The sequence below is a fragment of the Vipera berus genome (assembly GCF_964194415.1).
Source record: "Vipera berus genome assembly, chromosome: 12".
Taxonomy (NCBI): domain Eukaryota; kingdom Metazoa; phylum Chordata; class Lepidosauria; order Squamata; family Viperidae; genus Vipera; species Vipera berus.
Genome location: NC_138215.1, coordinates 14,523,974 through 14,545,666, shown reverse-complemented (window position 1 = coordinate 14,545,666; position 21,693 = coordinate 14,523,974). Strand labels below are relative to the sequence as shown.

The 21,693-nt window shown below is 41.3% G+C and overlaps 1 protein-coding gene across 1 annotated transcript in view; it reads right to left on the bottom strand.

The window, feature by feature from the left end:
- Positions 1–21,693, bottom strand: part of LOC308673721 (NAD(P) transhydrogenase, mitochondrial-like) — a 53,148-nt gene that overhangs the window by 7,743 nt on the left and 23,712 nt on the right. The window contains exons 9-20 of the mRNA XM_081337634.1: positions 19,508–19,595; positions 18,705–18,793; positions 18,063–18,250; positions 17,148–17,281; positions 15,537–15,728; positions 14,731–14,884; positions 10,743–10,904; positions 9,710–9,820; positions 8,763–8,908; positions 4,496–4,691; positions 1,202–1,435; positions 155–315 (exon numbers count right to left, since the gene is read on the bottom strand). Coding sequence (XP_081193760.1) covers positions 155–315; positions 1,202–1,435; positions 4,496–4,691; positions 8,763–8,908; positions 9,710–9,820; positions 10,743–10,904; positions 14,731–14,884; positions 15,537–15,728; positions 17,148–17,281; positions 18,063–18,250; positions 18,705–18,793; positions 19,508–19,595 — 1,855 coding nt within the window. The remainder of the gene's footprint in view (positions 1–154; positions 316–1,201; positions 1,436–4,495; positions 4,692–8,762; positions 8,909–9,709; positions 9,821–10,742; positions 10,905–14,730; positions 14,885–15,536; positions 15,729–17,147; positions 17,282–18,062; positions 18,251–18,704; positions 18,794–19,507; positions 19,596–21,693) is intronic.

The window sequence follows — 21,693 nt, the reverse complement described above, 5'->3', positions numbered from 1 at the left end:
TAGCCTGGATATCAGGTTGCCCACCACTGTTCAAGAAGCTTCCACCCATTGCCTGACCCTGTCCTTAGGCTTGCTCTCACTCTGCCATCAGCTCATCTCCAGCTTTTTGCCTGCCCAACATAAAGGAATGGGGATTACAGTTTTTCATTCCTACCATTATTGAGGAGAGCCCAGAAACTCCGAGAAGACAGGCCATGCCTCCAGTATAGCTGGAGTCTAACATAAAGTAAATCATGCCTCCTACTGAAGCTGCCAGCAGCCCAGCATTCAGATAATGACGGCCAGGCAGGAGAAGAGGAGCAGAGTTCAACAAACCTAGAAAGAAATGAGATACAACGTATAAAGCCAATGGTTGATCATGAACTCTTGGGGTAGGGTGGCATGAAAATGCGAGGTAGGTTATTTCTTTCCATCCGTGTCATGTCCCCCCCCTCTACTTGCCCAACTGACTGAAATTAAGAACTTAATTAAGAAATTAAGAATTATTTGGCTGGGCAGGCATAATGGGGATGTGCTGGACTAGGACTGGGTAGGAGGTCTTCAAACAAGATCCTCCAAACTAATTTTAACACTTGATCCACTATGCCAGCCTTTTTCAACCTCAGCAGCTTTAAGATGTATGGACCTCAACTCTGGCTGGCTGGGGAATTCTGGGAGTTGAAGTTCAAACATCTTAATATCGCTGAGGTTGAATGCCTATGGAGAGTTTCAACCATCCAGGTCACGGTTGTCCCTAAGATGCTTCTCCAAAAGGCAGCTGGTCTTTCTTGTTTTGTTTTGTTTTTCCTTAAAAAGGCTTTGCGTCTCAAGTACTGAAGAAACTTCTTGGATGGGAAGTGAAATGTTTTCAAGAAAAAAAAACACCTAAAAAAGTCCAGTTGCCTTTAGGAAAAGCAGTTTTGGGACTTGCTGAGGTTGAGAAACACTCAGCTACGCCATAAATGATCCTCTGGTCTGCATGAGCCATATAATGTAATAGCTAATACTGAGATACAGAGTCTACTATTCATAGATCTTGAGATCATGTCAGACTTGTTTCAAGGAGTGTTTTTTTTTAAACCCTGGCCCCCAACTTTTATGGAAATTCAGTATGAACAGAATTCCTAATTTTTTAAAAAGCCATTGATGTTATTAGGCTGAGTTCTGCAGAATAAAAAAATAATAATAAAAAACCATATATCCTGAACACGAAAAGGCATACCTTGCAGTTTTCCATAGGCTACCAAAGAGCCACTGAAGGTTACACCTCCAATGTAAGTGCCCAAGTAGGCCACAGTTTTGAGAACTCCGGCGGATGGATGAAAATCAAGATGTGGATATTCAATCATGTACTCAGCGACGCAGGTCAAAACGGCTGCCAAGCCAACCAGACTGTGAAAGGCAGCAACCAGTTGTGGGAGGTCAGAGATCTCGATACGTTTTGCAATTGTGAGACCTGCAAAACAAAGCCATTGAGATCCAAGGTGAAAACAAATAGAGTAGAGATGGAAGGAACTTTGGAGGTCTTCTAGTCCGGCCCAGGTGATTTCACGGCTCATCATTCCCTTGAACCTGTATGGAAAAAGAGTAAAATACGAACCTTCAGTTCTCTAACTTTTGAGGTTTAAAAAAAAGATACGAATGGTACATTATGATCTCATTTTAGGAGTCCTTCAAGGTTCAAGATTAAATTCTCTAGCATTGCAGAGATCAAGTAGATTGTTGGGGACAATACACTGGCTCTGTAAAACCGCTTGGAAGGGCTGTAAAGCACTGTGAAGCGGTATATAAGTCTAAGTGCTATTGCTATTGCCTTTCCTTCCTTCGTTCCTTCGTTCCTTCGTTCCTTCCTTCCTTCCTTCCTTCCTTCAACTCTGCCAACTGCCAGCAGTTCGATCTTGACTGGCTCAAGGTTGACTCAGCCTTCCATCCTTCCGAGGTGGGTAAAATGAGGACCCAGATTGCTGGGGCAAATATGCTGACTCTGTAAAACTGCTTGGAGAGGGCTGCAAAGCACTATGAAGCGGTATATAAGTCTAAGTGCTATTGCTATTTTGGGGCCTGACATAACCCTGATTCAAATTTTGGCACAGAGTTCATTTGGATGTTTGGAAGCATGAACAATGTTAAGTGGTGATCTGGTGACTTGATCCTGCAGAGACTGATGCTCCATTCACTTGATCTATTTGTGTGGTTCATTTGAGCAAGGAATGCTTTCATTGCATAATTCCTCGTACACCGTTGGGCCTACCAAGCTCATTTTCATGGCAGCCATAGATAATTGTTATTGTGAGGAATAAAAATTCAACACCCTTGGAGTTGAATTTCTATTCCTCACATAATAATGCCGACAAATGCAGGTCAAATTTTTCTTTGACTCCAATGGTAGCGTAGCTAGGCAATTCTGATACAGCTTCTTCTTACGAACGTATCCACCGTTCTGTGAATTCAAACTTCCTGTCTACTTTTCCACATGGGTTCATTTCTCAACTGACTTTAAAAGGAATCATTTTTGCTGAGTTGTTTGAGGAGGAAAATGCTATTCTATATAGTGCTGACCCAGTGTTCCATTTCATATAGAAGAATTATCCACATATACAAAAAAAAACCCCACACAAGAAGAAAACCCACACACAAATCTTCACGTTGTTATCGCATGGCTCACAAACCTGAACAGAGGTGAAGCTCTTTTCAATTTTAGACGGCTTACCCAGAGGGCTAATCTTTAAGCCAGCTTTATTCAGATTGCCCAAGATATTTAAATCATGAGCTTTCTTGCTTTTATACTCTTACATGGGATCCGATTTCCCAACGCTTTAAAAAAAATGCGAACTGCTTTTGTTTATTAAATGAAAAGCGGTAGATTGTTTTTATAAATAAATAAGCAAGCTGGAAAACCTGATTTTCCACTTGTTGGTGCCAACGTGGGACTAAAATAAGATTTCACACAAATCCGTTTCAGAGCCTGTTTACAAGAATCTGAATGTCGTGGGCAGAGCAGATTCCTCTTCGCCTGCAGTTTCCGTATTTCATGTTAATTCGCAAAAAGTAAATGAGGGCACGGAGAGAAATCGAAAAGAAGGAAGCAACATGACATTTGTGAATAAACATTACTGACATGAAAACTGTTTTGCATGGTAGCAGTGAGCTGGCACGGTTGGTTCCAGATGAAATGTTTCCTATATTTACTATGTACACTTCGCGCCTCATTATGGTGAGATTTTCTTCTTACTCAAGAGTGCCACCTCTTGGAATTAAACATAATTTATGACCCCAAAATATAGTACTACAGTAGATGCCTGGGCATCAAGATCATCTTATAAACACCACAAGCAATCTTGTAAAGGAATTGGAAAGAATAGTTTTTGTGTATCCAAATGGCACCCTGGATCCATTAAAAGAACAGAAAAACAGGTTGGAAGGGACCTTGGAGGTCTTCCTGCCTCAGCAGGAGACCCTATACCATTTTAGACAAATGGTCATCCAAACTCTTCTTCAAAACTTCCAGTGTTGGAGCATTCCCAGCTTCCGGAGGCAGTTTATTCCACTGATTAATTGTTCTAACTGTCAGGAAGTTTCTCCTTAATTCCAGGTTGCTTCTCTCCTTGATTAGTTTCCATCCGTTGCTTCTTGTCTTGCCTTCTGGTGCTTTGGAGAATAGGTTGATCCCCTCTTCTTTGTGGTAGCCCCTCAAATATTGGAAAACTCTTTTCATGTTACCCCTAGTCCTTCTTTTCACTAGACTAGACAAACCCAATTCCTGCAACCATTCTTCGTATGTTTGAACCTCCATCCCCTAATCATCTTCGCTGCTCTTTTCTGCACTCTTTCCAAAGTCTTAACATCTTTTTTAGATTGTGTCAACCAAAACTGGATGCATATTCCAAGTCTGATCTTACCAAGGCATTATAAAGCAACACTAACACTTCACACAATCATGATTCTATCACTTTGTTAATGCAGCCTAGGACTGCATTGACATTTTTGGCAGCCGAACACACTGCTGGCTCCTATTTAAGTAGTTGTCTATTAGGACTCTCTTTTGCAAATCTCTGTGTCAGGTGCCAGCAACTAGCAACCACCCGTTTGGGGGTTATCTTAGCCATTATGGACATCTTCTCATTGAAGGTGCCCAACCATTGAATCTAGGTGTAATGTATTGGTCCTAGTTTGACTAAGTTGTACCACGTGGGTTTGGTTACTGTGAGATTGCTTAAGCAGGGAGCTGGGTAACGGTCACCAGCTCCTCAGACAGTCAGTCTCCAGGACCACCATTGGTTGGCTCTAGGGCGGCCATAGGTTGCTTTAAACCTATTGGCTGCCGCCTAGTGGCCAGAGTATAAACAGCTGCATTGCAGCCCTGGTTCTCAGTTCAGTTCCTGCATTTCAATAAAGCACGTTCCTGCCTGAACTCTCTCGCCTCGTCTCCTGCTTTCCAGCAAGAACCCAGTACACAACACTAGGACTGTCAGTTTTCCCTAGGATGGAGTTTCAACACCCCTGGTTAAAGGCTCACCCATGGTGCCTCCTAAGGCCATGGCTGTGGACATCTGGGCCAGTACTTCCGGCGAAGGTTTCAAGGTGCCCAAAGTAGCCGCAATACCAGCGGCAACGCCAATCATTCCGAGGGCGTTGCCAAGCCGGGAAGTGCTCTGACTGGATAAGCCGGCAAGAGCTCCCACACAGCAAAGTCCAGAGCCCAGGTACATCATCTGCAGAGGGAGAGAAGCAAAGCGCATAAGGGGGAAAGGCCTTATGTCTGTAGATTTCACTTGCCATCCTGTCTCCCTGCACCAAACTACAAGGAAGTGCAGGTAGTCCTTGATGTATGACCACAATTCAGCCTAACGTTTATGTTGCTGAGCGAGACATTTGTTATGTGAAGTATGCCCCACTTTGTGATCTCTTTTTTTTTTTGCCACAGTCAAGTGAATCACTGCAGTTGTTAAGTCAGAAACACGGCTGCAAAGTGAATCTGGCGGCCCCATTGACTTTGCTTGTCTTTGCTTGTTGGAAAGTCATGCCCTGGGACACTGCAACCGTCATAAGTACATGCCAGTTGCAAAGTGTCTGAATTTTTTGATCACATGACAGTGGGGAATGCTGCAAAAATATCATAAATCCCTAGCAAGAAAGGTTATAAATTGGGGCAAGGCTCACTTAACAACTGTCTCGCTTAGCAACAGAGGTTTTGGGTTCAATTGTGGTGGTAAGTCAAGCTCTACGTGTATCTGAATGTTTTGTTTGCTTCTCTAAATAAACACGCTTGTCTTTTCCTTTCTCTAATTTTCAAAATCTTCCTGAGTAAACCGTCAAAGTTTTATGCAAAGTAATAGTAATAGAGCCGGAAGGGACCTTGGAGGTCTTCTAGTCCAACCCCTTGCTCGAGCAGGAGATTCTAGACCATTTCAGACAAGTGGCTGTCCAGTCTATTCTTAAAAACCTCCAGTGATGCATACGTTCTGGAGGCAAGCCGTTCCACTGGTTAATTGCCCTCACTGTAGGAAATTTCTCCTCAGTTCTAGGTTGCTTCTCTCCTTGATTAGTTTCCATTCCTTGTTTCTCTGGTGCTTTGGGAAATAAGTTGAAACTTACTTACTTACTTACTTACTTACTTACTTACTTACTGTTGAAAATAAATTGAAACGTGTGTTAGTAAAGTGGAAAACCATTTAGCTCTTTCTGTTGTACAGTGCTCTGCCTGGCAGAAGATAGCTAGGTGAACTACTTAGCTCTAAATTTAAGTGACATAGTAAAGCTATTCTTGCTAGATTTATTTTGCCTCTCCTGCAGCAAGCTTTAAAAAAAAGGTTTCACCATCATTCGTTGCACAGAAGAACTGCAGACCACCAGTTCAAATGCATTTTGAAAATACCAGCGCTGTGAGATCATCTCAGCTCATTTTTTTTTATTCCCAGTTTGATTTGTTTGAGGGTTTTGATGCATAGCAAGATGCTCTGAAAACCTGGCATGACCGTGCATTCACATGTAACATGCGGTGCTTCTGCCTGGGTTTGGTTAGCTGGGGCTACTTTTTCTCAAGTCAGAATAGCCTATATTGCATGTACTGACAGCAGCCAGAATAGCATTTGCCCAATACTGGAAAAATGAAAACTTACCAACTGAAGAGGTTTCAATTAAGAAAAACTTAGAATGTGCAGAAATGGATAGATTGACGTAAGAGATTAAAGAGAATGAGGATTCAGTTTACTATAGAACATGGGATAATTTTTACCAATGGTTAGGAAAACGAACTAGTGAGGAATGAATGTGATATGTTATTTTGAATATATATTAGTAAGAAGAACGATACTTATTGACTAACTGACAGCCGTTGTAACTTCGGATGGTAAATGAACTGTTGCAAGTTGAGGACTAGCTGTGAGTTTAATCCAGATGTTCTGGAATAAGACAGATCTTGTCCAAAGAACCTTTACAAATGGACATAATAAAAAGAGAAAGAGGGAAGGAACCCCCGTTTCCTCCTTTCGTGTTTTATTTCTGTACAAAAGGCACAGTCATGGGTGAGATGACATATCCTGAATTTGGAGAATAGCTAAAAGAAATATTCAAAAGAGAGAGAAAGGCCAAACACTTGTGTGTGTTTGCTGGAACGCTGTTTCATCAACAACTATATCACAACCAAGATCATGAGACACACCGAGTTTGCCAAGTTTCTCCGAACCAAGTGTGGCTCCTAAATAAGAGACCGACACTCAAGAGGCCCAAGGTTGAATCCAAACCACCAAAACAACGAGTATAGCCTCCTGACCTCCTTCAAGAGTTGTCCCTAGATTATAACTTTAATATAACAGCACGGGGGTGGGTGGGGTGGGGGAATATTATACACATGTGGGAGTAATTATGCTGTATTTAATCTAACTTATATTCTGTTTAGTTTTGTCTTAGCTGATTTTAGCCATAGCCCAACCCACTTTTGAAATGAAACTTTTGGACTCGGGATAGAAGGCGATTAATTCTCTGCTGTTGTGGTGGGCGAGGAAGATGATCTTGATGGAAATATGCAAGAACCTAGGCAAAAGGAGCTGAAGCATGTGGTGTTTTTTTTTACATCCAGTACAATGAGATAACATTTGAAAGCAGCTAAAGAAGACAATTTCTTAATTCACTGGAGAATAAGAGTGGGCAGGAGGTTCAGCACAACGAGACCTGCAAGATTCTGTTATGGTAGCCCATCTCAGTAAAAGTAGTTTTAACCTTCCTGGGGAGTTGATTTCCTGCTCTGGTCTTCCTAGACCAGGGGTAGGCAACCTTGGCTCTTTTATGACTCGTGGACTTCAACTCCCATAATTCCTGAGCCAGCTGGCTCAGGAATTATGGGAGTTGAAGTCCACGAGTCATAAAAGAGCCAAGGTTGCCTACCCGTGTCCTAGACCATCAATGCTGACACCAACCAGAGCATAGAAGATCTCAAAGAAGTAGTGCAAGGTCAGAAGATGTGGAGAGACTTGGTCCATAGCATGAGCAAGAGTTGGACACAAATGAATAGATGATGCAGCTGGTCTTCCTAGTGGGCACTGACAGATATAAAAAGAACTGCAGGCAATCACCCCTGCCTGTTGAGTCTAGGTGTTCTTCAACATCTTCAACATCATGCTCTTGAATGTTCCTCACTCTCCTTAGATATAGAAGCTCTTGGGTGAATCCATAAAGATAAAACAAGTCTACATATTCAATATGTACAGTCAATTCTTCCACGGGGGAGTGAAATTGCACCTATTTGACTCCCTGTGACCTCTGCATATATTTGAAAACACTAAGGAAACAGGATAAGTTACGCTCACCTGTTTCTTAAGATCTTACAGAATTCTGGGCACTTAGCAGAAAACAATGCTTTATTATTTTCTGCTCAATGCACAGAATTCTGTGAGATCCTAAGGAGGAGAGAACCATCCTAGAACTACAGTAAGGAGAAATTTCCTAACAGTGAGAACAATTAATCAGTGGAACAACTTGCTTCCAGAAGTTGTGGGTGCTCCAACAGTGGAGGTTTTAAAGAAGAGATTGGACAAACATTTGTCTGAAATGATCTAGGGTCTCCTGCTTGAGCAGGTGGTTGGACTAGAAGACCTCCAAGGTCCCTTACAGCTCTGTTATTCTGTTATTGGCTAGCCTGCCCAACCATAAATGATCTCACACAAGTAGCCCAAGGTGTTGGTTTCCTTTTTGCATCTAGCAAGGAATTAAGGATTGGGGGCAGGGCAGAAAGATTGTTTTACTTTCTTATTGTGTGCTGAAAGCAGAAGCTGAGCGCAGAGACGCACCCATCATGTTTGGGCTAATGCCTCCTTAAGTAACACCAGCTGCCTGCAATTAGTGCAGGTTCGCATCCCACCAGGCTCAAGGTTGACTCAGCCTTCCATCCTTCCGAGGTAGGTAAAATGAGGACCCAGATTGTTGGGGGCAATTAAGCTGACTTTGTAATAATGCCGCTTGGGGTGTGTGTGTGAAAGCCCTAATAAGCAGGCATATACATAGAATGAAGGCTACTGCTAAGCTTGTAAGCCGCCCTGAGTCTTAGGAGAAGGGCGGGATATAAATGGAATTAAAAATAAATAAAATTTATTTACACAATTCAGGGACCACTTAAACCTAATGAACTGTTGTGTTTTGTTTTTTTTCATTACATTGCTTGAAAAATATGCATCACTGGTACTAACGATTCTTGAGAAACTTTTTCTCCAGAAAAGCTGTTCTTCATGATTGATCTGTTAACTTGGTTATGAACAAACAGGCCCTAAAAACCGGCCAGGATTTCTGACCTGCTCAATACTGTATCCACCGAGAAGAGATGCACCATATCCACCAACAAAGACTGTTCCGGGGAGAAGATAGAGGTAGTTGTACTCAGGTGGATCTGTTGGACGCTTAAACATATCCAACATCCTCTGGGTAATTAGAAAGCCACCTATTTGGGGGAAATGCAAATAGTTAAGATGAAGCAGAAGGATGAAACAAAGAATTAATTTATATCAGAGAATTAATTAATTCAGTTTATTTATAGTCTGCCTTTATTATTTTTACAAATAAATCCAGGTGGTGAACATACTCAACACACCTTCTTCCTCCCGTTTTCCCCACAAAAACAACCCTGTGAGGTGGATTGGACTAAGAGACAGCGACAGGCTTTCATGGCTAAGGTGGGACCAGAACTCAACATCTGATGGTGATTGGCCCAACGTCACCCAATCAGCTTTCATGGCTAAGGTAGGACTAGAACTCATAGTCTCCCACTTTTTAGCCTAGTGCTTTAACCACTAGACCAAACTGGCAAATGTGGGCTGGAAATCAGTCCTGTAGGATTCCTAACAGGATGTCCATGGACACTAAGGAAGACAGCTCCCGTGGTTTTGGAAATCGGTAGCCATGGCCAGAGCAAAATATAAATATTTATTCTAAATAGCAATAGCAATAGACTATTGCTCCATAGTGCTTTACAGCCCTCTCTAAGTGCTATACAGAGACAGCATATTGCCCCCAACAATCTGAATCCTCATTTTACCGACTTTAGAAGGATGGATGGCTGACTCAACTTTGAGCAGATCAGGATCGAAGTCTTGGCTATGGGCAGAGTTAGCCTGCCATATTGCATTCTAACCATTGCATCACCAGAGTGAAGATGCACTTTTCGCCGCCCTGAGTCCTTCGGGAGAAGGGCGGTATACAAATAAAATTATTATTATTATTATTATTATTTGTGAATTATTACCTGCAATATTAACTGAGGAAACAAAGGCAGCCAGTAAAGCTAATGTCTGAGGAATACTGGAAGGCAGGTAAGATCCCCCCATCAACACCAAGCCGCCCACAGCAGTAAGTCCTAAAAGAAAGAAAATTAAAAAACCTGTTGTGACACAGTGAAGGGATGGACAGTTTGTAATCCCTACTCAGAAACCTTCTATCATATAGCAGATGTTTCCTGTTGTGGTTGAACGTGCTTGATTACTCATACTGTTAACAGCTCTCAACTCATCTTCCGAGCTAGTCAACTAGAGGCAGCCTTGGAAAATTTGGATGCCAACGAAAACGTTGCTACGCAAGCAACACAAAATGCTAAAGTCACAACGCTTCTTCATTATTTAACATTTAAAATACCTTAGCCAATAGAACAGGTATGTCAAACACAAGGCCCGGGGGCCGGATCTGGCCCGCGAAGTGGTTTCATGCGGCCCGCGAAGCCATCCTGGAAACAGTGAGGGAACGGCCCCCACTGCCTTGGCCCTGGCCCAGAGACCCTCCTTCTGCCAGAGACCCTCAGATCTTTCCCACTCCTGCCCAGGCCCCCATAGGCACCCTTGATGTGAACGATGTAGAGCTGGCCACGCCCACCCAGTAGGCCTTATGCACTCTAGCCATGCCCACCCAGTAGGCCACGCCCACCCCGGCCGTACCCACCCGGCCCCCTGAGGGCAACCGCAATGCTGATGCAGCCCTCAATGAAATTGAGTTTGACACCCCTGCAATAGAAGGTTTTTTTAAAAAAAAACAAATGAACAACTAAGTGAATCTTGAATATAGGTAACAGAATAACAGAGTTGGAAGGGAACTTGGAGGTCTTCTAGTCCAACCCCCTGCTCAAGCAGGTGACCCCACACTATTCCATAGAAATGGCTGTCTAATCTCTTCTTAAAAGCCTCCAGTGATGGAGTAGCCACAACTTTTTTTTTCTAAGTATTTTATTAATTTAATAATCATCATCATCATCATTAAAAAAAACCAGCAAAGCAAAGGTTAGACATTACCAGAGATTGCATTGGTCACTGACATCAGAGGGGAATGAAGAGCAGGTGTGACACCCCAAACGGTGTGGTAGCCCACAATTCCAGCGAGACCAAAAGTTGTCACCATTTGGGTGAAGGCAGAATTCGGAGAGAGGAGCCCCAACCCTAAAACTGATGTCAGACCTGAAGAAAACAACAAACATTTAGGATACGTAAGAAAGCATTTCTCTCCACCCCACACCTCAAAAAGAAAAAAAGGTGCCCCTGGTTAAGGGTCTAACTCTGTTTTGGTTTCTGGGGTGTTAACCTTCACAATAAAATAGACACTGGAAGAAAGAATATGAAGACTTTATGGATGTAATTTGCATTCCCTTCCTCCCCCCCACAAATGTTGACTTGTCTGGTTAAAATTCACTTTGCCAAGTTCTCTGTGCCAGAATGCTTTGGCCTCCGGATGTGGAAATGCCAAGAAATAACGTTTTAGACATGTCAAAAATGTTGTTTGAACAAACCTTCAAGGGACAATGTCCCAAGAATTACAAAATTACAAAACGGCTCCAAGGTTCCCATTGATTTAGTTACTTACTTTGGAGGAAAAAGCTTCTATTGTACCATCTGAAAAATGTTAAAGGAGGCAGACCACACAGGAATTTCAACAACATCCAATGAGAACAAGCTGTAGTTATCTTCTTCGGGGCCCTATATATCAGCCTTCTCCAAAGAGGAAGCGTCCAGATGCATTTCACTATAGTGCTTGGGTTTTTCAGCTACTATTGGATCTGTGGTCCAACCTCTGGAGAAGATGTGGGCAACTATGACAACTTTATGGATTTCAACTCCCAGAATTCTTGGGTCAGCATGGGGTTGACTGCCCTGTATTATTCTTTGATACAATACAACCCTAATCTGATGAACCAACCAGATTTTTTCCCCTTTTAATTGTAAGTGGTTTGCAAATTTGGATGTGTGAACCCTTGTACTACTTCTCCAAAGAGAGTAACTGAATTGATAGACACACAATAACCATATGGGAATTATGCAAATTAGCTGTGTCCCATTCATTTCAGTCAAACCCAGTGGTGTCTTTCCTTTTCCTACTGCTTTATCCTGGTCTGTTTTGTCTAGGCTGTTCACATGTACAAGTGACCGCTTGGACTCATAATCCATGCATGATGAGGAAATTCTACATGTAAATCAGTTCAATACCAAGCAAAATACTTAACACTTTAATTGTAGCCAAAGCACAGGTGAGATGGAGATGGGCAACATAAAAATTTAATAACTAAATGAATAAAAATAAATATGTTCAGGATAAAATATGAATAATTAAATGTCCATACAGGTATCTTTGTTCTGCAAAACTAGCTTATTGGATATAGATGGATGCATGTATAGATGGATGGATCGTTAGAGATATAGAGATATAGAGATATAGAGATAGATAGATAGATAGATAGATAGATAGATAGATAGATAGATAGATAGATAGATAGATAGATAGATAGATGGATGGATGGATGGATGGATGGATGGATGGATGGATGGATGGATGGATGGATAGATGATAGATAGATAGATAGATAGATAGATAGATAGATAGATAGATAGATAGATAGAACCACTTAATGAATTGTTAAATTGTATAGATAGATAATATCTATCTATTCAATTTAACCTTAATGCATTTAGATGGTATAATTAGCCTTTTGCAAGTATCATAATGTCTTTGCTTTCCCATACCCTAATCGCCAGGAATTTTCAACATTCTCAAGGCATGACCACTCAGTTCCTAAAACAGGATTTTGTTTCCCCTTCTCAGAAAAGAATGTACCAGAGCTGTGCTCAAACATATGGTTGGAATAATACCTTTTACAGCTTCCACTGAAGCATTTTGCTGTCCACACTCCCTCATTCCTCGAAGCTGATATTTTTTTTTAAAGTAAGACAACCTGACTCAGATAAAAGAAAATTACCAAACAGGAAGAGATTAAAAATTGGCCTAAACAGCCGCTGCATTCTGCAGAAAAAAATATGGCAGCAGAACTGGGCAAAGATAAATACACATCACACAGAATATTTATTCAGGACACCTCTGAAAACTTTATCCCACCCACCCCAAAAAACCCTGCATTTTTCCCCATAATGTTTTGTTCAATTTTATTGATTTTTTTTCCTCCCCAAGAAGGAGCATTTCAGTAAAATTTCAAGGTGTGCTATGGTACTCTTGAGCAGATTGACTCGGAGGCCACATAGGTAAGTGAATGCCCTGTCCTGTCTTTCTCTTCAAACTTTTATTAATCCCAAAGGTATCGTAATAGAAGTCCATCCAAAGGGCCTTCTCTGATTAAGAAGTGTGGGTTAACTACAGAGACTGTCACAAAAATTAGCAGCATTGGAACTAGGTTCCTGCATCGCTTCCATCCAATAATCAAATCAGTTCAAGACTATCCTCAAGAGAAACTTAAAATAACATCTAAACTTTGGTGACAGAATAGTAGAAAAGCAGACGCCTCTTTCATTGGCTGAGAATATTTTTGAGAAATCACAAGGCAGGTCTCCATGTAGGCAAGACATGACAGAAGGAGCTATTATTCAAAGGTTATCTCCAAACCAACCAAGAGTCAGTTGCATTTTCTCTAAATGCAGAAATTACATTCTTAATTATTAGCCTTAAATGCTATTAAAACTGTAGTCCCACACAATCTTACTTCAAAGGAGCTTCTAGCAAACATTCGTAAGATATTTATAGAGTTGCATGCAGTTTAACTCCCTGTATTTACATAACCATATTTTAAACTTAATCCTAGGAACCTGGCCAACCGAAATGGATGATAGAACTAAAAGCCATCACTGTGTTTTAGGGGGATAAGTTCCATAAATTAATTGTGTATGAAAAGATTCTTCCCTCAGAGTTTTCCTAAGCTCTGGTATAAAGCACTGAGGAAAATGAGATGATAAAATATTTCATTCAAGTTTAGGAAGGATCAAATCCTACATGGAGATAACGGACAGTTTGCCATTAGTAAAGGTAAAGGTAAAGGTTCCCCCGCACATGCGTGCTAGTCGTTTCCGACTCTAGGGGCCGATGCTCATCTCCGTTTCAAAGCCGAAGAGCCAGCGCTTGTCCGAGGACGTCTCCGTGGTCATGTGGCCGGCATGACTAGACGCCAAAAGCACACGGAACACTGTTACCTTCCCACCGTAGTGGTCCCTATTTTTCTACTTGCATTTTTACGTGCTTTCAAACTGCTAGGTTGGCAGAAGCTGGGACGAGTAACAGGTGCTCACTCTGTTACGCGGCACTCGGGATTTGACCTGCCAAACCGCCGACCTTCCGATCGACAAGCTCAGCGTCCTAACCCACTGAGCCACCGCGTCCCTTATAGTTTGCCATTAGAATCTGCCTATTCACTTATCCCATTGATATTGTTTAAGACTAGTAAACTGAGCCAATGTGGCTGTGGATTCTAGATGCAGAAAAGCATGCCACACCCACTCATGTTTTAATCAAAGTTAACTTACTCTATCAGTTCTATCTGGGATGGACTCCTTGGCTCAAGTATAGTAGCAACAATGAAGCAGATATTTTTAATAGACCTTTGAGATGATGTCTCATCCTTTAACTATGATTCTGTCAAGTGCAGGAAATCAGGAGTCCAGGCAGTTCAAATAAATGTAAGATTATTGTATGCTAATGCTTTTCTACAAGAATGGTAACTCCTAACAGTCAACACAAATTGGAGGTAGATAAGAGTCAATGAAACTCAAGGTGGAAAGGACTTAGATCTCTTGTTGGTGCGAAGGGACTCAAGACTGATGATATGTTTGACCCCTCCCTCGGGCTCAGCCGTGTCTTCTCCCACAGATTGTTTTAGCAAAACTCTTAATGCATATCACAATGAACGCTGAAAGAGGAATTCGTATTTTAAAGAGAGAGAGATGGAGAGAGGGATGGAGAGAGATGGAGAGACAGAGAAAGAGAATGAATAAATTTAACATTTTGAAATACCTGTTGTATATATTCCAGCTGAGGTCATTGTTTTTCTAAAGGGTGAAATGGCTGCTAATTTTTCTGCTTCTAGATCATGAACAGACTTCTGCTTAACTGGGGCAGCAGGTGGCAAAGTTTTAGGTAAAGGTGCTGGAAAGAGAGTTTTCCCTTCCTGTAGCAGAGACAAATTAGGATGAGTCCTTAAATAATAATACATGGAAAGTCGCAAATCTTATTATGATTATTAAAAGAGCAATGTGAACAGATTGAGTGTAGATAGGTCAAAAGCTAAAATTTAGCCCCAGTTATCCCTTTGCTTCTCCCTGTCTATGACTGACTCAGAGAACTTGGTTCTGATCTCTACCATCAGCTGAAGTTGTTTCAGGCATTTACAATTAATCTTCTATGTTGCTTGATTTCAACTGATCCTCCAGTTCCAAACAAGTTGGTTTGGAACTGGAGGGAAAAACAGTGTGTAGGCAATCTGTACACTATTGATTTACAAAGGTTTATGGCTGGGCAAAAATGTAGGCTGGGTGCATATGTAGGCTTGGTCTATGCATATGTGACATTTAAAGCAAAACGAAAGAAGATGGAACCAGAACAGAAGATCGGAAGAAGGTCTGATGTTCTAGTCTGTGGATGAAACCAAACTCCATGTTTTGATGTCAGCTGCAAAGCTCAACTCCAGACAAAAGTCCAGAATCAACTGCAATTTCTCTGAAAAGATCTTGATTCTGTCTTCCATTACAGTGTTTTGCATGCCTCCATTAAACTGTTCATTAAGGAATTTGAGGAGAGGGGAAAAAATAACAGTAACTCACCTTCATGACCATAGTCCCTCTTATGACGTGATCAATTGTCCCATAATCAAAATCATCTTTTGGCTCAAAGTAAAAGTATTCTTTGCTGGGGGAAATAGCTTTTAATAACTTCAAGATGTTGTTTGAATAAAGGCTACTGGCCTGGGTAGCCATTCGGCTTGGCAAGTCGGTGTAACCAATGTGCACTACACCCTGGGGGTTGAGAAAGCCATAAACAAGACCCTTAAAAAACATCTTTTTCACATAATGCCTTGATACAGACTTTTAGGTGTTTTGACTTGATAAATCCTTTATAGCTGATGGTAAATCAGATCTCTGCTGACACTTTATTTTGCCAGTTAAGGGCTTTTTACATGAACAGCTTGATCTTACTCTTGTAGGGGGGGTGGGGGGGGTGAAGCTTTTCTCTTTGACTTTTAGCCAATGGCAGAGCAAGACGGGAGGCCTTTGGGGGAAGCAGTTCCATCGCCATATGGTGCTTATTTCAAGAGTTAAGAAATCAAAACACACTTTAAAAGTCTGAAAACACCTCTTGGACATTTGATTCTATCATGGTTACACACTGTGCTTCCCAGATTAATTGCACTCCAATTTAACTCCGAAAAGTAAAGGGAGGGGGTTAGATAACCTGACTCGCACTATTTTGTCAACAAAGCTATTTGCATGGGAGAGGAGGGTGGGGGAGAGATAGGAAGAAATAATATCCCTCTGCATTTGTTTCAACAAATTAAACCTTGAACAGAAAAGAACAGAACAGACCTCTAAGGTCCCTTCCAACTCTTGTTTTGTTTTGTTATTCTGTTCAAGAACAGAGCAGAATAGCAGGGCTGGAAGGAACCAACCCCTACTCAAGCAAGAGACCCCCTATCATTTCAGACAAATGATTGTCCAGCCTCTTCTTAAAAACCTCCAGTGTTGGAGCACCCACAATTTCTGGAGGCAAGTTGTTCCACTGGTTAATTGTTCTAACTGTCAGGAAATTTTTCCTTGGTTCTAGGTTGCTCCTCTCCTTGATTCATTTCCATCCGTTGCTTCTTGTCCTGCCTTCAGTTATAACTCTAAGTTCTGGGGGAGCTTTACAGTTGCAAATGGTGTCCCTTAAAGGCACTGTAAATTCAGTTAACTGTACACCTCGCTGCTAAAGTTACTTATTCTGAGGTCAGATGAAGGAGAAAAGCTTCAAACAGAGGTCACATTCAAGCACTGCGCTAAACCGTAACTATGTCGCTGTAGTGCAGAACAGTTTCATGATTTTGTTGCGCTAATGCTGGTATATACAAAACTTCTGCAAAGCCCATACGTTTCCAGGACAGCTGTAGTTAAAAGAACTTGCTGAGTAAGCCAAAATGTCTGATTTTAGGAATATCTTAAATCATAAGCTATGACAAGGTCGTTTTTGTTGCCTGGGAGTTGCACGATTTCATTTGAAGGGGTGTCCTTCCTGAGCTGGGATAATGTATAGTGGGGTCAGATCTCTTGGAAAACCCACACCTTAAGATGCTTAATGTAGCTAAGAAGGCCTACGAGTGATGTTCTGTTGCTTTGGAGAACAGCAAAATAATACATCTGTCAAGGGGACAGAATATTTGAAACAGATTCTCCTGTGCAAACCTTATGTATGTGAAGTTCTCCAGGATGGGTGGTCTCCACATTGCCACCAGCCTCAGCGGCAAGATCGACTATTACGGAACCATCTCTCATGGATTCTACCATAGGCTTAGTGATCAAGATTGGAGCTTTTTTCCCTGTCGGAAATGGCAAGAGCAGAAATGAAAGATGGGAACTCAACATTTCTTTTAAAAAAAAAGGAAAAAAAAGCTTGAGCAGATGCCAACAAAACCTCAGGATTATCTGGCTTTTACTTGTAAGGGTCAGTTTAAGCTCAATAATTCCTACCTATTTCTACAATCCATTAATACAGCAACTAGTAGTAGGACTGTCACTGTCTGTTGAATCTCCAAAACTGTGCAGGACATATATCTCAGGAAAATAAAACCCACTCAATCATTACATTTTCTATCTATTTTCAGTCTCAGAGGAAAAAAGATTTGGCTTACTTGACACCCATGATAAGATAAGAGACCAAATTTTGGTTTCATACACCGCTAAGGTCTCTGTACAGGTAGTCCCTGACTTACAACAGTTGAGACCAAAATGTGTAAGCAAAACAATTGTTAAGTGAGTTTTGCCCCATTTTACGACTTTCTTGCCACCGTTGTTAAGTAAATCATTGCAGCTAGTAACACGATTGTTAAATGAATCTGGCTTCCCCATTGACTTTGCTTGTCAGAAAGTTGCCAAATGTGATCACAGGACCCCCGGACGTTGCAACCGTCATAAATGTGAGTCAGTTGCCAAGCGTCTGAATTTTAATCACGTGACCATGGGGATGCTGCAACAGTTGTTAACTGTGGGGAAACGGTTGTAAGTCGCTTTTTTTCAGCGCCGTTGTACCTTCGAATGATCACTAAACGAAAAGCTGTAAGTCAGGGACTAGCTGTGATGGTGATAAAAGTCGTAGCGTACCTGGAATAAGAGCTGTGCTAACAACAATGTCCACCTCTTTGCACTGTTTAGCAAAGAGGGCCATTTCTGCCTCTATGAACTCCTTGGACATTTCTTTCGCGTAACCTCCAACACCTTCTCCTGTTTCAGCAACGTTGACTTCTAAAGGTTCTGCACCGAGGGATTTGAACTGCTCCAGAGCTGGAGGGCTGGAAGCAAGGAGAATTTCACAGCAATGACTAGCATGGATACTTTTCAGAGTGGAGATCAATAGCATATAACTGCTCTTCAGTCCAAGCATCCCATCTGACCTTTGAGTAACATGCCAGCAGATGCTCTGCAAAATCCTTTCAATTTGCAATGGGTTGTTGATTTTCAGCTAGCATTATTATTGCTACTTTTATTTTAGATCCCACCATTCCTTCTCCCAGAGGACTGCCAAGAAGGCTTGCAGAACATACAACTAAGAGTACGTAAAACTAATACGTATTGAAGTGGGCACATATTTGAAAATTATAATCAACACTGAACCATCTTAAAGTTGGATGGTTCCTTATAGGCAACAGGTTCATGACGGCAGGAAAATATACTTTTGATTTCTTTAGGATTTGTATCCTGTTTTTCTTTACAACAGAAGAAGGGTGAGGCCTGGAGTTACTCTACCGGGTATCAAATCCTCTCACAATGGCTCCCATTGACTTCGCTGCCCCAGCCGCAGCCAAGCCAGCCACTCCTCCACCAATGATGAGCATCTAGGAAGGAAAAGAAAGGAACTCACAGTTGGGCTTGTTAATGTATTTTTATGAGCCCAGAATAAAACCTTTCTGTTAATTCATGCATCATATGCAATGTGACTTTATAGGAGGGAGGGAGGGAGAGAGAGAGAGAGAGAGAGAGAGAGAGAGAGAGGGAGAGGGAGAGGGAGAGGGAGAGGGAGAGGGAGAGAGAGAGAGAGAGAGAGAGAGAGAGAGAGAGAAAGAGAGAGAGAGAGGGAGGGAGAGGGAGAGGGAGAGGGAGAGAGAGAGAGAGAGAGAGAGGGAGAGGGAGAGGGAGAGAGAGAGAGAGAGGGAGAGGGAGAGGGAGAGGGAGAGGGAGAGAGAGAGAGAGAGGGAGAGGGAGAGAGAGAGAGAGAGAGAGAGAGAGAGAGAGAGAGAGAGAGAGAGAGAGAGTAGACAGACAAACAGACAGATAAAAAAGGGGAAAGGGGAGGGAAGGGAAAGTAATGGGAAAGTAAAGGGAAGGGAAGGAAAAGGAAAGGGGAGGGGGAAGGGGAAGGGGAAGGGGAAGGGGAAGGGGGAAGGAAAGAGAAGGGGAAAGCGGAAGGGAAGGGAAGGGAAGCTATAAACACTCTCTTCTTTAGTAGATGAAAGCTGCAGTTTCCAAATGGCTTTCTTCTTCAAGCTTTCTTTGAAATGGCTTCAAATGGTGCTAATGGTGCTTCCTGAAAACCATGTCATGAAACCTACCTTTGCGGGAGGTACTTTTCCAGCAGCAGTGATCTGCCCAGTAAAAAACCTCCCGAAGTGATTGGCTGCGAGAACCACAGCTTTGTACCTAGGAAAAAAGATGGAAAAACACTTGGAGCTGTTAGCACAGCAGGCGTTTGAAATGAATAACAACGGACTCAATTAACTAGGCAAAAATATTTATATACGGGACTGCTTAGACCAGTGAGGGCAATCAAACATCTCCAACAAATAAATAATCCGTCAATAAAAAAACAAATGATTGCCTTTATCTATTGGCTGAGAAGCCATAGATGGATACCAAAATCATCATCATCATCATCATCCCCATGTCCTAACAGTTTATACCACTGTTACTCCTAATCAAAGGACATTTCTTATGTTGTAAGCTGCCCACAGTCACCTCGAACTGCAAGATGAGCGGCATATACATTTAATAAATTTCTTTCTTTCTTATTTAGTTATTTATTAAATTTATTCACCGCCCATCTCACAGTTATGAGACTGATGATGATAACTTTATTGTCTGGGTGGCTTACAATAAAATGATACTATAAAAGATTAGGACAGTAAGATAATAAATAACTTAAAATTAAGAAAGAAATAGCTTAGATAGCAGAGGGTATACAACGGCAGAGTGGAGGTAACCTGACCATAGTAAATGTTTTTTTTCCACCTCTTAAATTACATTATGCTCATTTGGGAGTATGTTTTTCTCCCAGCTCATCATAGTAGAATTTTTTTGTCTGTAAAAGGACCTTTTTGTTTAGTTGTGGTTCTAATTCCTACATTCTTAGGCTGAGCATCCCGTTCCTTAATTTTTATTATCTGAACATTTATTTGGATTCATTTTGTGGCTTAAAAGGTCTGAACAGCATTTTGGAAGCATTTAAGACCAGCTCATGTTAGACAGCCCGTTTCCTTCCTTCCTTCCTTCCTTCCTTCCTTCCTTCCTTCCTTCCTTCCTTCCCTTCCCTTCCCTTCCCTTCCCTTCCCTTCCCTCCCTCTCTTCTTCCCTCCCTCCCTGAGAATGTTAGATGTTATGAATAAGTGAAAGATACTTGTTTTGGATTAACAAAATGATTACATCTTGTTTTCTTTTTAAGACATAAGCAAACTTTTTGATTGAAAGCAAGGAAGGGAAGGTACATTTGGAAGCATGTGAAGAAAATTTACAACCCAAGATATCCAGGTATCACGAATCCAACATAAACAATCTCTGGAAAATCAGTATAAAGTTTTCTTCTTCTTCGCACGCAGGACTAAGGGGATTAGGGATTTAAGAAGAGAATTGCTGCTTTTGTATGCAGGTAGTCCTCAGTTTATGACCAGAATTTCCATTGGTGAGCAAGGTGGTTGAGTGTTAAGAGAATCACTGCAGTTGTTAAGAGAATCACATAACCGTTAAGCGAATCCGGCTGGCTCCATTGACTATTCAAGGATACGTGGCAACGATAAGACTCAGGAACTTTTTCTTAAGATTGTCTGTTACTATAAAAATGGCTTTAAGCGAGGAGACTGGAGAGGATATAACAGGATCAGACAGTTTGGGATATGGATTTTAAAATGACAGGATATAGAAATCAAAGTGGCTGATATTTGGATAGCTAAAATGGTAGATAAATACAGAAACGTTATAGAAAGAGGAGATTTTTTTTGGTATTTGTTTTAGAGAAAATGACAAGTTACTGTGTAAAAGGAAAGGAATGTGAAATTAATTTGCTTAAGGTTAAAGAACAAATATTATTTCCGATAACTCTTAATAAGCTTTTGCTGACTAAGGATGAATAATACGGCTTGATTATTTGTTAATAAAGATGAGATATAGGATGAATCGTTCTTTGGCTCTAATGATAGGGAAATTGGTAAGTTGCTAAAATTGTTCCTACTTGTCTTGATCAAGAGGGAGATGATTTCTTTATATATCTTTTTATTTTTTCCTTATTTTTTCCCAATTCCCCCCTTTTTTTCTTTTTGCACTTTTTATTTTATTTTTCTTAGTTTGTATTATGTTTTTTTACCCTTGTATTTTTAAACTTTAATCAAAAACCTTTTTTAAAAAAAATGTCTAGTAGGATCTCTGTGGAAATGTCAGCAGATCCAATGAGGCTGACTGCCTCAAGTTGACTGAAAAAGACTTGATTAAGCAAACTTAATCTCTCAACTTCCACAGTTTTGAAATGAGT